A 12,126-nucleotide genomic window follows, 5' to 3' on the forward strand; every position below is an offset into this window, starting at 1 on the left:
TGTTACCAGAATGGCACATCTCAGCATCCTATGGGTCTTCATTGTGACTGTCTATTCAAAACCACAGACACCTGCCAACACTGCAACATTCACTGAGAGATGTACCAGCCCAGAGAAGATTAATTTATTAGTATACACTGCTTATAGACAGCTGGGATAAAAAAATATGGCATTGCACAAATTTCCCTGAGGCAGCTTCATGACATACAGGCCAAAAAGAGCTTTAGAATTTCTGCTTCTATTTTTGCCTGTCATTACACATCCCACCTGGCTACAGAGGGAGACTGTCATTAGATGATCTCAGCTCAGACATTTTGTGTTGTTGCCTACTTACAGTAATTACATACCCACCTCAACACCAGGTCTGAGTGGCTTTGTAGCATGCCTCTCTCCACCAGACAGAGTCAGGCCAGCTGCTCAGCGTCTCTCCGACTCCCCTCAGTCTGAGCAGACCCCTGTACTGCAGTGGAGATCTGTGAGGGAGCAGGCTGGAATGCAGGATGAACCAGGAGAAATGGAATTACTGTCCAGATGACCTATGCAAGGGACAGTTAATTGATATTGCTGTGTGGCTGCATTCAGATTCTTTTACTTGGTACATATTGGAAATGCAAGGAAACCCTGGATAACCATTATATTTACTGTTACATTCATAGGGAGTCTGCTGGTTGGGCTGGGATCTCTCAACCTGTGGGCTAGATCTGTATTGGAGACCTCTGTGCACATTTAATTAAAAAAAAGAGATAGATATACATTTGTACATTTTATAATCTTATGATAAAAATAACATTCATCTTGTATTTAATGTAACCCAAACACATTTAAATCACTGCATGTCAGTCACACAAAAGTAATCCTGCTACATTCAATTAAGATAACCGGTAATTCACGACAGATGGAAGATCCATATTTAAACTGGCACACAATTTAAATGGTATTTGCACAAAGGCACATTAAAAGTCAGCACCAGTCAGCGGGCTGGATCCGAAGGCGGAGAATGCGCATCAGTCGGTGTGTTGGCAGAGGCTTTTTATCCAGAGTGACATATCAGGCTATCTTGTGCCTTTCGTAAGGGTTACCCGAAGACCACGCTCCGAACTGCAACCTCCAGTGCTGTAGATGGTGGTAAAGCCCTTGAAGCTACTGAGACAAAGCGCCATGGAAAAAAGCGAAGAAGAAGAGCTCACATTGCACTGAACATCCGGTTGGAAACTAGTTTCCCATCCGGTGAGAGAGAAGTTGATTAGTTGAGCGATTGCAGGTTGATCAGGGTCTCGTAGCCTTCAGGGCTTTGGAAAGCAGTTATGACCATGGTAAAATGCGTGGTCCAAGGCTGCCCCAACAAAAGCTACCCAAAGGCAATCTGCGGAAGCCGGCCCCACAAGCGCTTTTTCAGTTTCCCTAAAGATCCCGCTAGAGTTAAAGTATGGCTGGCCGCGCTCAGAGAGACGGATAAAGTGCCTTCGGATGATCACCGCATATGCGAAGACCACTTTCTGAAAGACCACATCACCCCGCGGGGAGTGAGCGAAGACGCCATCCCGATCATGCCCCCGTACCTGGACGGACCCCTTGCGATGGCCGCCGGGAGCGGCTCTGACGAGCAGGGCGACCTGTCCGATGCTGCAGACCTGCAGGTACAGCGCTGACCAGCTAAAACAGTCAAATGCATTTGCATTTTAATGAAATAATGTATCTAGCCTATGCATTAGCCAGATGCATCACCAATAAGCTAACCTAGCTAGCGTTGGCCAACTAGTTGAATCATTTATTTGGATAACTAAATAGCTAGTTTCGTCACTCCTAAGGTAACCATTTAGCCAGCAGGATTTAGTTATCGTTTCCTAGCTACATAAATGGTAGCTAAAGTCAGGTGGCTACTCTTTAGAGCTTGCAATGTAACAATGTATAACTGTCTGGGCAGTGGTTTGCAGATCAAGATAACTAATGTTATTACGTTCTTTTTAATACCAATCCAAAATACGCCGACTGTCAGCCAGCCGCTGGTGAACTGATTGGATACACTGTTCGCGTTACACTAAGTCTTAGCATACAGTTGTGAGTTCTTATTTGTTTGCTTCAGGATGAAGACGCTGGAGACCGGGACGGTGGTCACCTGTGGGAGACGGAGGCTCCCGACGTGAATGTGGTGAATGAGTCCGGGTAAGCGGCCCCGTCCTGCGTCGGTACCTGAGACTGCGCCTTTAATGTAGTGTTGGACAGAGTGAGCGCTGTTTAGCGTCGGATCGGAGGCTTAAGCAGCACCAAGAATCCGTCCTCGGCATGTCATCTTTAAGATTTTTTTTCTCGGAAGAGAGATTCATGGTCATTTAGCGTGATGATATGCCTGGAGCCGTTTTTTTCTGTATCCCTAAAGAATTCTGCACACTTGTGAACCAGTAAAAAAAAAAAAATGTGCCAGTACTGTATTATGAATGTGTGCGTGTGTGTTTGTGGATGTGGGGGTGGGGGAGGGGGGGCGGGGGTCAGTTCTGGCAGCGTGAGTGTAGGAGTGGCCTCTTGATGCAGGTACAGGTGTGAAATGATTTGTCTGATTACTCATCCTTTATTTTTCTCCAGTGTCTCTGGAACTCAGACGTGGAGTGTCGAAAAGGAAGGCCCCGCAGTGAGTAAAGGTAAGGCACTGGGTGCTGTGTATGTATGTGTGATCTGTGTGTGAGAGTCTCCCATATCTTGCTCACAGCTGTCGTTCCTGAGGTATGCCTGAATGCATCATCATTTCACTAAATCCCATATTTCCTTTTTCAATCAGACACTGCAGGGATGCATTTTTAGCATTTCTTTCCTAAAATTTTGCACTATAACAACATATTTCTTTTCCTTATTTGAATATTCACCTTAATGTTCATGGAGTACAGTATCTCCTTTGGGTGGTAAATGGTAATATCCAAATACTCTCTCATTTGACAAACTCTTTAATGTGTGTATTTCAGCACAATTGTGTGTGTGTTTGCTTGTGTATGTATACATATATATGATCTGTGTGTGTCTTGGTTTACTCAGTGTGAACTTTCAGCACAGCACAGCCTGTGAGTCCATGTTTTATTCTGTAGAGTGTGTGATACTGTGAGCTTGAGGGCCTGTCCCAGTCACAGCCCGAAAGTGCATCCCTGTAAAGCAGCCCTCTCTTCCCCAGACGAGGCGAAGTTCTGCGCGCCCAGGTACCGCTGCGATGTGTCGCTGAGCCGGCTCACCAAGCGCTTCATGGAGCTGCTCCGGTCCGCCCCCAACGGCATCGTCGACCTGAACGACGCTGCCCGCGTGCTGGGCGCCCGCAAGAGGCGCGTGTACGACGTCACCAACGTCCTGGGCGGCATCCAGCTCATAAAGAAGCGCAGCACCAGCCAGATCCAGTGGGTGTAAGTCCCCCGCGTTCACTGAGCCTGTCCTCCAGGGGGCACGGTGTGCAAGGCTGGAAAACCAGAGTCAGAGAAACTGAACAGTCATCATGTGTGGTTTTTCCAAGTATCTTGAGTCTATCATCAAGATATCATCTCTCCATGCCTGCATTACCCCTGAATGTGACACCCTTTGCCAGAGAATGTCTTTGGTTATGCCACTATTATTTCGGTTTAATTAGGGTTTTGTTTTTTTATATGCCATACTTGTGTGAGTCTGTGCGTGCGTGCATGCGTGTGTGCGTGCGTGTGCGTGCATGATTACACGTGTGTTACCTGCGGAGTCTGTGACAGCGGCACCCTCCTGTCCTCCTCCGCTCCCCGCAGGGGGTCAGTCCCGTGCAGCGAGCTGGACTGGAAGGAGAAGCTGAGGGAGGAGCTGCTGGATCTGTCTGCCGTGGAGGAGGCCCTGGACGAGCTGATCAGAGACTGCGCCCAGCAACTCTTCACGCTGACCGACCACGAGGAAAACGCCAAATATCCTGCCAGCTCTTCACCTGCTCGGGGTGTATGTTTAAAAAGGACCTCGTTTAAAACAGAACTGGATCATTTAATTTTAAATTGGAATAAAGCTAAGTATAAAAAATACTGCCCAGCTGTGCTAACATTGTGAATGATTAACAGTCGTATTCTGTTCCTTTCTTATGAGGCTGAAAGTCCAGTTTAGGGCAGCTATTAAAAATCAAGTATTAACTGCTGACATCCCTACTTAAAAATCCCACATTTTTTACTAGCTAATCCAAATTTGACATAATATTCCTGACAGTTACTAATTACAATTACCTTGGTAATTTCCATTGTATTACACACCTAGAGAAGACAAAATATTTACTTTCCAAAACGTGACTGTTTTGCTAAGCATTCTGAGTATGTGTGCAGTTCACAGCAGTAGGATTACTGGTGTATCACCCATGTGGCGATTCCTCTTTAACCCATGGTACCTCGGCCTACGTGACACATGAAGACATCTGCAGAATTGAGGCCTTCCAGGAGCAGGTGGTCATCGCCATCAAAGCTCCCGAGGAAACCAAGCTGGAGGTCCCCACACCGAGGGAGGTGAGCTCCGGGCTGAAGCTGTTAGAAATGGGAGCTGATCCTAGGGGTTTGGAGAAGCAGACTCCCAGAATTAGGGACTTTAGGTCTGAACCTCAGGTGGAAACGCAGCTGTTGTACCTGGGGTGTTTGACCGTATTTCTGTAGGTGGGGGGGGGTAAAAACTGCTTGGATGGGGATTGTGCAGGGTGGAGACCTGTAAACCTGTAGGCTGCAGTACTGTAAGGTAATGCAGGAGCCTCATCTGTTAAATCACATTACACATTCAGCACACGCTCCACAGCGACTTACATCACTTACAGGTTTTTACAATTTTATCCATTCATACAGCTGGATATTTACTGAGGCAATTGTGGGTTAAGTACCTTCCCCAAGGGTACAGCAACAGTGCCCCATTGGGGAACCCCCCCAAGGCTGCAGTAGCGCAGGTGAATAGAGAGATACGAGCTGTTCTCTCCCCTCAGGACGGGATCCAGATGCACCTGAAGGGCTCTCGGGGACCCATCAGTGTGCTGATGTGTGAGACGGAGAGTCAGGGTTCAGAGAAAGCTGCGGGGGGCTCCTTCTCCACACTGGAGGACAGCAAGATTCACACAGCGCCTCTGAACAGAGGTAAGCCAGGCCTGCCCCCATCCACCTCAAACCCTGGGCCAGAGGGATAGAGCTGGAGAAATCCAGAGCTTCTGCAGCCACCGCCACCCCATGTAGGATCCTCCAAAATCCTCAGACAACAGGTGGCGCTGTTCACCTTTTCTTGTGTATAATTAGGCACGCCGTCCAGTGTGAGGTGAGTTTAATGGTTATCTTGCCTGCTCTCCCAGGATTGCGTGGTGGCAGTTTCTTCTTGTGGATTTGTGTGGGGAGTTCCCCAGTTCTGGTACGGGTGTGAGTTGTGGTTTTAATCTTAATTCAGTCAGTTGCCCAATATTAGCCTGTTTTCCTCCCTGTCTCAAGAAGGAGAAAGAATGTTTCAAAGCAGGAACTGCCAAAAAATGTATTTGTTCCAGTGTTGCTTCGGTATCGTGAAGCTGGCTGGTCCTGATAGCTCATATCTGAGAGTCTTTGGCATGCCTGGTACTCGTGTCTGCACAGACTCATTGTACAGGTGGAGTCAGGATTGCAGTGAATGTGTGGAAACCGCCCTGACTGTGTGTTTATTTTGCAGAGACCTCAGCCCTGCAGTCGCCAGGGAAGAGCCCCTGAGAATGGAACTGGCCTCTCCCTCTCGGAGCGCTCAGCACTGCTCATCAGAGACTGTCACACCACAGGAAGATTAAGTGCAGTAAAAATCATATCTGTGGCCTGAATTTCTCTCCACGATGGTTTGAAAAGAATCCCATATGACATTTTTCAGGAACGGATGTTGTCTGTCTTATTTCGTTTTTGTTTTTTTTTTTCAAGATTTTCTTTTTATTTATTTCTTTTCTAAAAGACACATTCTGGAAATGTTGAGACAGAGGACTTGACAGTTTGCAGAATTTCACAGCCATAAACCCTTTAAAACTATTTGAAGATGGTTATGATAATGGTTTATTTTTATACCCATTATTTTGAGAAGGATCATGTGTAGACAGTCTGCGTGTTGTGATGGTGTATAGGCTGTTGACCGCAGACTTGTGTAGATTTGCAACTTCTCTTTGCGCCGGTGGAGTTAAAGAGCAGTTGCCTTAACCCTGCTGCATAGAAGATAATGTACAGCTGTAATGTGCCTAGATAAGTGTTAGCATTAAATGAATGTACAGATACAATACCCCAGTGTGACACAGCCCTCTGTCTAATGTTAGAATCAATATCCCAGTGTACCCCAACCCACCTCACTGTTTTTGTTTAAAACCACTTGCACATATTTTTTATTCAACCCTATCAATATTGCAGTTATAAGAACTCTGTTAATACTGCACATTGCTCGATTTCTTATTAACAGTGTTCACTGTGGGAATGTGGACTACCAACCTTTTCTGTTACAAATTGTCTCATTATAAGATGTTGTTAATTAAAATAACAGCTTCTACATCCACATGTTTGTTCTTATTATTGCAAGAGAGGCCAAAGCTATGAGAAGTGTTTCTGTTCAACAGAGTGCTTTCCCGCTATGGAGGGAGTGTGCTGCTCGATTACTACTACCTGGGGCACTAGAGAGGGCTCATTTCCCGCTGCTGCTGGTGTCTCAGACATTTCTATGTAGCGATCGAGCCCAATCAAACATCCAGTGCATCACATAGCCCCACTCAGTTGTTGTTGTTGTCTCCATGGTAACGTCTCTCTGACTCCATCAGTGTGCTGAGCCCAGTGCACAGACACCTGCAGTCCACCAGGATCATGAACAATCTGATGATGAGACAACCACAGGATCTGCAACACCCTCGACCCATACGGACAGCCGGTCCTGACACTGTGACATTGACTGTATGAGGGACGTCCCAGTCTTGCTGTTCTCGCTGTTGGAGACGTGTGCCGGCACAGACTCGGGCACTGGGCAGGACAGCTTCTGCCTGTTATTTCGTGATGGCCGTCTCAGAACGGGGCCGGTCGAGTGGATATTTTAGACTCTGGTTGCTGTGATGGATTGGGGAAATCCATCACAAATTGATGAGCTCCAAGCTTATATGCCGACCGTGGGGAAAGGCTGCTCCCATAATCTGTGAGAATTAACCCAATGAAATATTTAATCAGAACAAAACGCTCTGCAGCAACGGTATCAGATCACTGCTGGGATGAGATTGTGCTGTTGAGAAAAACTCCTTGTAATTGTTGAAAATGTACTTTCTTAAACATGGCAAACTTTGTTTCTTAACAGACTATTGTACTTAGCCCCTAGTAGAGATACTGTAAAATGGAGGGATGTTCTTTTTTAATCTGTTCAGTTGCAGTGGTGTCCAACACGACCTCATGCAGAAAAGCCTATTTGTCATCTGTTGTGTCTTGGGGTTCAGTAGATCAATCTAATTGAAACACTGCATATGAAAGGAAATAATCAAAAAGGCAGAGAACACAGAATCACAAGGAGCCTGTGTGATGGGCAAGAACTGAATACTCCGAGCCGAGACACTTTGCTAATTCCTGCTGACGCACAGACACCAGGCCAATGTGACTAAAGCAACCCTAAATCCTACTGAGGCGCTCTCCAGTTGCCATGGTGACGTGGGCATAAACGACAGACAGCCTCAGGTTCAGGTAGAAGCTTCGTTCAGAGTCTGGCATCAGACAGGTGGACAAACCCCAAACACTAAATCACTTTGGCTCATCTCACCAAACACAAGTGCAAAATAAGAACTGTCTGCTTCCCTGAGGTGGAAATAGAAGAGAAAGTCAGTCTAATTTAAAAATGTGCTTCCCTGTTGAAGTCTGGGCTTCTGTAAGCAGTAGTTCACTTTCAGAGTAAACGTGTGAGTTCCCCACTGAAGCTGCCAGCTGCTCTAGCAAAGTGTCTGTCAGAAACATGAATGGCATCTGAAAGTGACCAAACTGTGTCAAATTACTCCTGCTTAATTTCCCCATTCATAAGTCACTCCTTTTCCAAACTAAATGCTGGAAACACACCTGTTTACTGTTTGGGCCGTTTCAGCAACAGCAGAGTCCCAGTGGTCAGGACCCAGTTTGGGGCAATGAAGGATTTTAACATGTAAAAGTCATCATAGATGCAAACAAGAGCACTTTTACCAGTACTCATTTGTATTGCTCTGTGTTTGTTTGCTGTGATGTGAATGCAGTTCCCCTATGAGGACAATGAAACTGATCTGAATTGGAAATAAACCAACAGACTATATCAGAGTAAGAGCAGATACAGCATAAGGTATACAGACAATGTGAAAAACACACCTGTAGGAATAATATTATATACAGTATGAAAATATTCCCAGTATGAGGGCTAGAGTTAGAGCTTTAATACAATAATATAGGAGATTGCAAGGACTCTTTCACAGGGATTTACAGCGTTTGGCTGCTGTGCTGATTTTGGGTAAGGCCCGTTACACACCTCTCCAATCCTGTACGGTGGTCATTCCCATACAGTGTCTGCCGTGTTTCTGCTCAGAACACGCTGTCTGTGCTGGTTTTTATCTCATCTCTGATCGGACTTAAAATCTGAAACAGGCCAACAACTGACTGAGCTTCACTTATTGATACATCTGCCTTATGTGTATGAAGCAGATACAGCAAATATAAACCAGGCTTCACTTTAATTTGCAGACATCAGTATTTTTTCACAGACACATTTCACATTTTTTCATACTAGAAAAGGATGCCGATGCTCCATTCAAAGCTAATCCATTCACCACAGTTATCGTTTAAACCAGCATTCGCACTGAAAAATCCTGCTTTATATAAAACACCTAAAAAGATATTTTCTCCTCTTTTAGACACAGTTAAACATAAATACAGTGCTGAAAAGGAGGCTACATTGTACATTGCAACCGCGATGCCAGACGCAATGAAGCCGATAACTGAAGAGACAACAGCATTTGGCCGTAGCTTTCAGGAAAATGGGAACTGTTAACACGTGTCAACTGAGCAACTGAACCGAGATCAGCATCTAAATCCTCCTTTGGTTGGTCACTACGCGGTCGTGGGAAGCCCTGGTTTCATTTTCAAAATGAAATCTGAATGATCCGCATTAGAAGGCCAAATTCCCCGGCGTTATTACAACATCTCATTTACTGCCACGGCAGACACTGTACATGCTATTTTTTAAAATTTCTGTTAAAAAAAAAGAAAAGAAAACCGTACATTCTATAGTTTACGCATTGCGTCTTAATAAAGCATGGGTTTTAATAAGATTTTACTTTTACACTAACGAAAATTAACACGTCATACTCGAATCCTCACCTTTGCCAGGAGGGAGTTGCCACACAGTGACGCGCACGGTGCGCACCTGAGACCCTCTGAAGCAACGTTCGGCAATCTCCGGCTAGCACCGTAATCTGACAGGTAAACACGCCCCGACTGTACTGTGATTGGCCAGATTATTGTCACTAGTTTTTCATTGGTTAATGTTCTCGCAGCACCTCCCACTCCACCTTGACTCAGTTTCTGTGTTTAGCGCTATGTTGCATTTTCCTGCGTCTGATGCTGCGAAACCTTCAGCCCGATAGCCGGGGAAGCGCACGAACAAGGAAGAGTGGCGAATGTGTGGGGAAAGTTTGGAGGGAAGACAGATCCTGGTGTTTTTGCAAATTCCAGTTACATGGGTGCGTGGGATCAACCAAACTGACACGCGAGGGTATCCTACATGATTGATTACTTTGCAAGAAGACGGCTTTGCGAACAACCCGTCCAGAGAGTAACGCGTAACTTTTGACTTGGTCATCCTGGCAGAACAACGCGTGGGAATGATTCACTTGAAATAGTTCCAGCAGAGTTTTTACCCAATTTCCGTTCTCAGTTCCGGATTGTAAGAGACATAAAGGATCCAATATCAATACTATTCAAAGTCACAGTTCCTCGGAAGGCGCACCTCGAGTTTAAAGGGAGCGAAAATGCCGGACCAAATCTCAGTGTCGGAATTTATGGCTGAGACCAATGAAGACTACAAAGCGCCCACGACGTCCAACTTCACCACTCGAATGGCACACTGTAGGAATACCGTGGCAGCGCTGGAGGAGGTGAGTCCTGCTTATTGCAGGTGATCCTGCGCTTTCATACGAACCCACTTCCACCGTGGGGTTTGCGTGGTGGGCTATCAGAGTAGTTCGTCAAACCAACGTGTCGATTATCCCAAATCACAGGTTTGCGCTTGATTGTGCGCTTTGGTTTCGGGTGGCTTTTTGGGTGAACACAGTCGAACTCACTGCCAAGGACTCACTCCGTAGTAAACAAGCCACCAAACGAGCTGGGATTTTTCTTATCGTGAGTCATAGGGAGAAACACCCAAGATCCTCGGCCCCGGTCGCCTTCTCTGCATTCTTGTAGATACGGAAGAAAAAGTTGTCCTTTGTTGTTTTTAAACACTGGTCGTTGACGGGTATCAGGCGCTGGCTCCTCGCAGTTTCATTGATCTTTATTTCCATTGAAACTGATTATTAGATTGATGGCTCTGTGCAGCGCTTCAAATGAACGGTCGTGAGTAGGTGGTGTTACCTCAGCACTGCAAATAATAGTTTAAATAATAGTAACACTAGGAAAATAATAGCAACCGTAGGAAAGGAATGGTGTAACGTAGTAATTCAAAGACTTGCAAAACAATGATTCGCTTTAGTTGGAATTTGTAAATACAATATTGCTGTAGTTTCTTGTAAGAATCCCTTAACTACGGAAGGAGGGATTGGCGCTGTTATTACGCCACTCGTTCACTACAAGTAAATGGAGTAGGATACAAGGTGAGAGCGATTGCATTTCGCAGTTCGTAAAAAGTGAGCATTTCCCCCCAAATTAGACTTCAAGGTATTAAGTTTAATGTGTGCCTCCGTGATGTGAAACTTTCCCCAACCACAGAGGGATCATTCAGTGCGCGATTGGGTTCACTTCGCTCATGATCAGAATTCAACGCAAATCCCTCAGTTTCTATCGTTTAGATTGTGATCCACTTACTTCCTGCATACATAAATGACTGACCATGTAAGTAATACTCTGGGACTGGAGTTTTATATCAAGTGTTGGTTGCGACGCCTTCGTCACGCAAGAATGGCGCATTTCGCGTGTCTTGCGCGTTCTACTTATTCAGGCTATCAATGGCTGCATTTACAATGTGGGAAAGTATTACAGTTATTACCGCTATTAAAGTCGCAGCGTTTGACGAAAAAAGAACAGATATTCTTGCTGGTTATCACTGGCAAAGTACGTGGAAGTTACTGGAGTTATCCACGCAGAAGCGTGCCTGACACGGTGTGGACTGCCACGGAGAGCTTCGTTATTATATTATTCCATAGCGAACGCGCCAAAGTTAACCATGCACCAGAAGTGGCACAAATGACAGCTGTCAAATGCTTGTCAAACACGACCTCTTTTGACTGTGATGCAGTCCTAGTGATGGCAGGTCGTAGTTTTGCTAAAGTAGTGCTCTTGGGTTTAAGGGCCGCTGCTAAAAAACCGCCAGTAATTCCTGATAAAAGTGTTACAATCACTCCAAGACAGCGAGCCTGAAGTATCTTGCTATATGTTGTGCAATAGAGAAGAAACTTGTCTGAGAAGCTGAATAAATCTGTACACGTCTGAGCAGGCCCATTTAAATGTTTCCACTGTTCCTGAGCAATCGTGGTAAATCTGAGCTTTACTATAGGATTAAGGTTATTACCTTACATTATTTTCATTTAGCAGATGCTCTTATCCAGGGCAATTTTAACTCAATTTTACATATCTAGCTGTATAAAATGGATAATATTTACTGAGGCAACTTTGGGTTAAGCACCATGTCCAGAGGTACAGTAGCAGTGTCCCAGTGGGGATTTGAACCAGCAACCTTTTGGTTACGAGCCCTGTTGATTACGCTGCCAAGTTACAGTTCATAGCAGGTGTCAGGATATGTCCCTGGCTGCATGGGGGCGGTCATTAGTTCACTGTTCTGTAGTACAGTGATTGGGTTAGTTCGTGGTAAACACTCTGTGGAGAACACTGCTCACCACTTACGCCTGGCTGTTATAACGTGGCTGTGGAGGTTGGTGAACATCAGTGACTCCTCAGATATCATACACTCGGTAACATGCTGTCTGTGGTCTGAAGC

At 45.5% G+C, this 12,126-nt stretch overlaps 2 protein-coding genes across 2 annotated transcripts in view; both read left to right on the top strand.

Annotated features, from left to right (window-relative positions):
* The first annotated feature begins 1,210 nt into the window (after positions 1-1,210).
* si:ch211-195d17.2 (uncharacterized protein LOC560495 homolog) lies at positions 1,211-5,163 on the top strand. The gene is made up of 7 exons (XM_036550428.1): positions 1,211-1,637; positions 2,084-2,163; positions 2,581-2,636; positions 3,158-3,380; positions 3,747-3,896; positions 4,361-4,475; positions 4,937-5,163. The coding sequence occupies exons 1-7, from the start codon at positions 1,305-1,307 to the stop codon at positions 5,132-5,134; spliced, it is 1,155 nt and encodes a 384-aa protein (XP_036406321.1). The 5' UTR covers positions 1,211-1,304; the 3' UTR covers positions 5,135-5,163.
* A 4,375-nt stretch (positions 5,164-9,538) lies between these two features.
* asap2b (ArfGAP with SH3 domain, ankyrin repeat and PH domain 2b) overlaps positions 9,539-12,126 on the top strand; it is a 24,611-nt gene continuing 22,023 nt past the window's right edge. The window contains exon 1 of the mRNA XM_036550166.1: positions 9,539-10,072. Coding sequence (XP_036406059.1) covers positions 9,947-10,072 — 126 coding nt within the window. The 5' untranslated portion in view covers positions 9,539-9,946. The remainder of the gene's footprint in view (positions 10,073-12,126) is intronic.

Source organism: Megalops cyprinoides, chromosome 17 (genome assembly GCF_013368585.1).
Source record: "Megalops cyprinoides isolate fMegCyp1 chromosome 17, fMegCyp1.pri, whole genome shotgun sequence".
NCBI lineage: Eukaryota > Metazoa > Chordata > Actinopteri > Elopiformes > Megalopidae > Megalops > Megalops cyprinoides.

Excerpts from the sequence above, each read along its gene's own strand:
- si:ch211-195d17.2 (XM_036550428.1), top strand. The coding sequence starts at position 1,305 with ATGACCATGGTAAAATGCGTGGTCCAAGGCTGCCCCAACAAAAGCTAC. Across the intron at positions 2,164-2,580 it reads AATGTGGTGAATGAGTCCGG|TGTCTCTGGAACTCAGACGT; the intron begins GTAAGCGGCCCC and ends ATTTTTCTCCAG. Across the intron at positions 3,381-3,746 it reads ACCAGCCAGATCCAGTGGGT|GGGGTCAGTCCCGTGCAGCG; the intron begins GTAAGTCCCCCG and ends CGCTCCCCGCAG.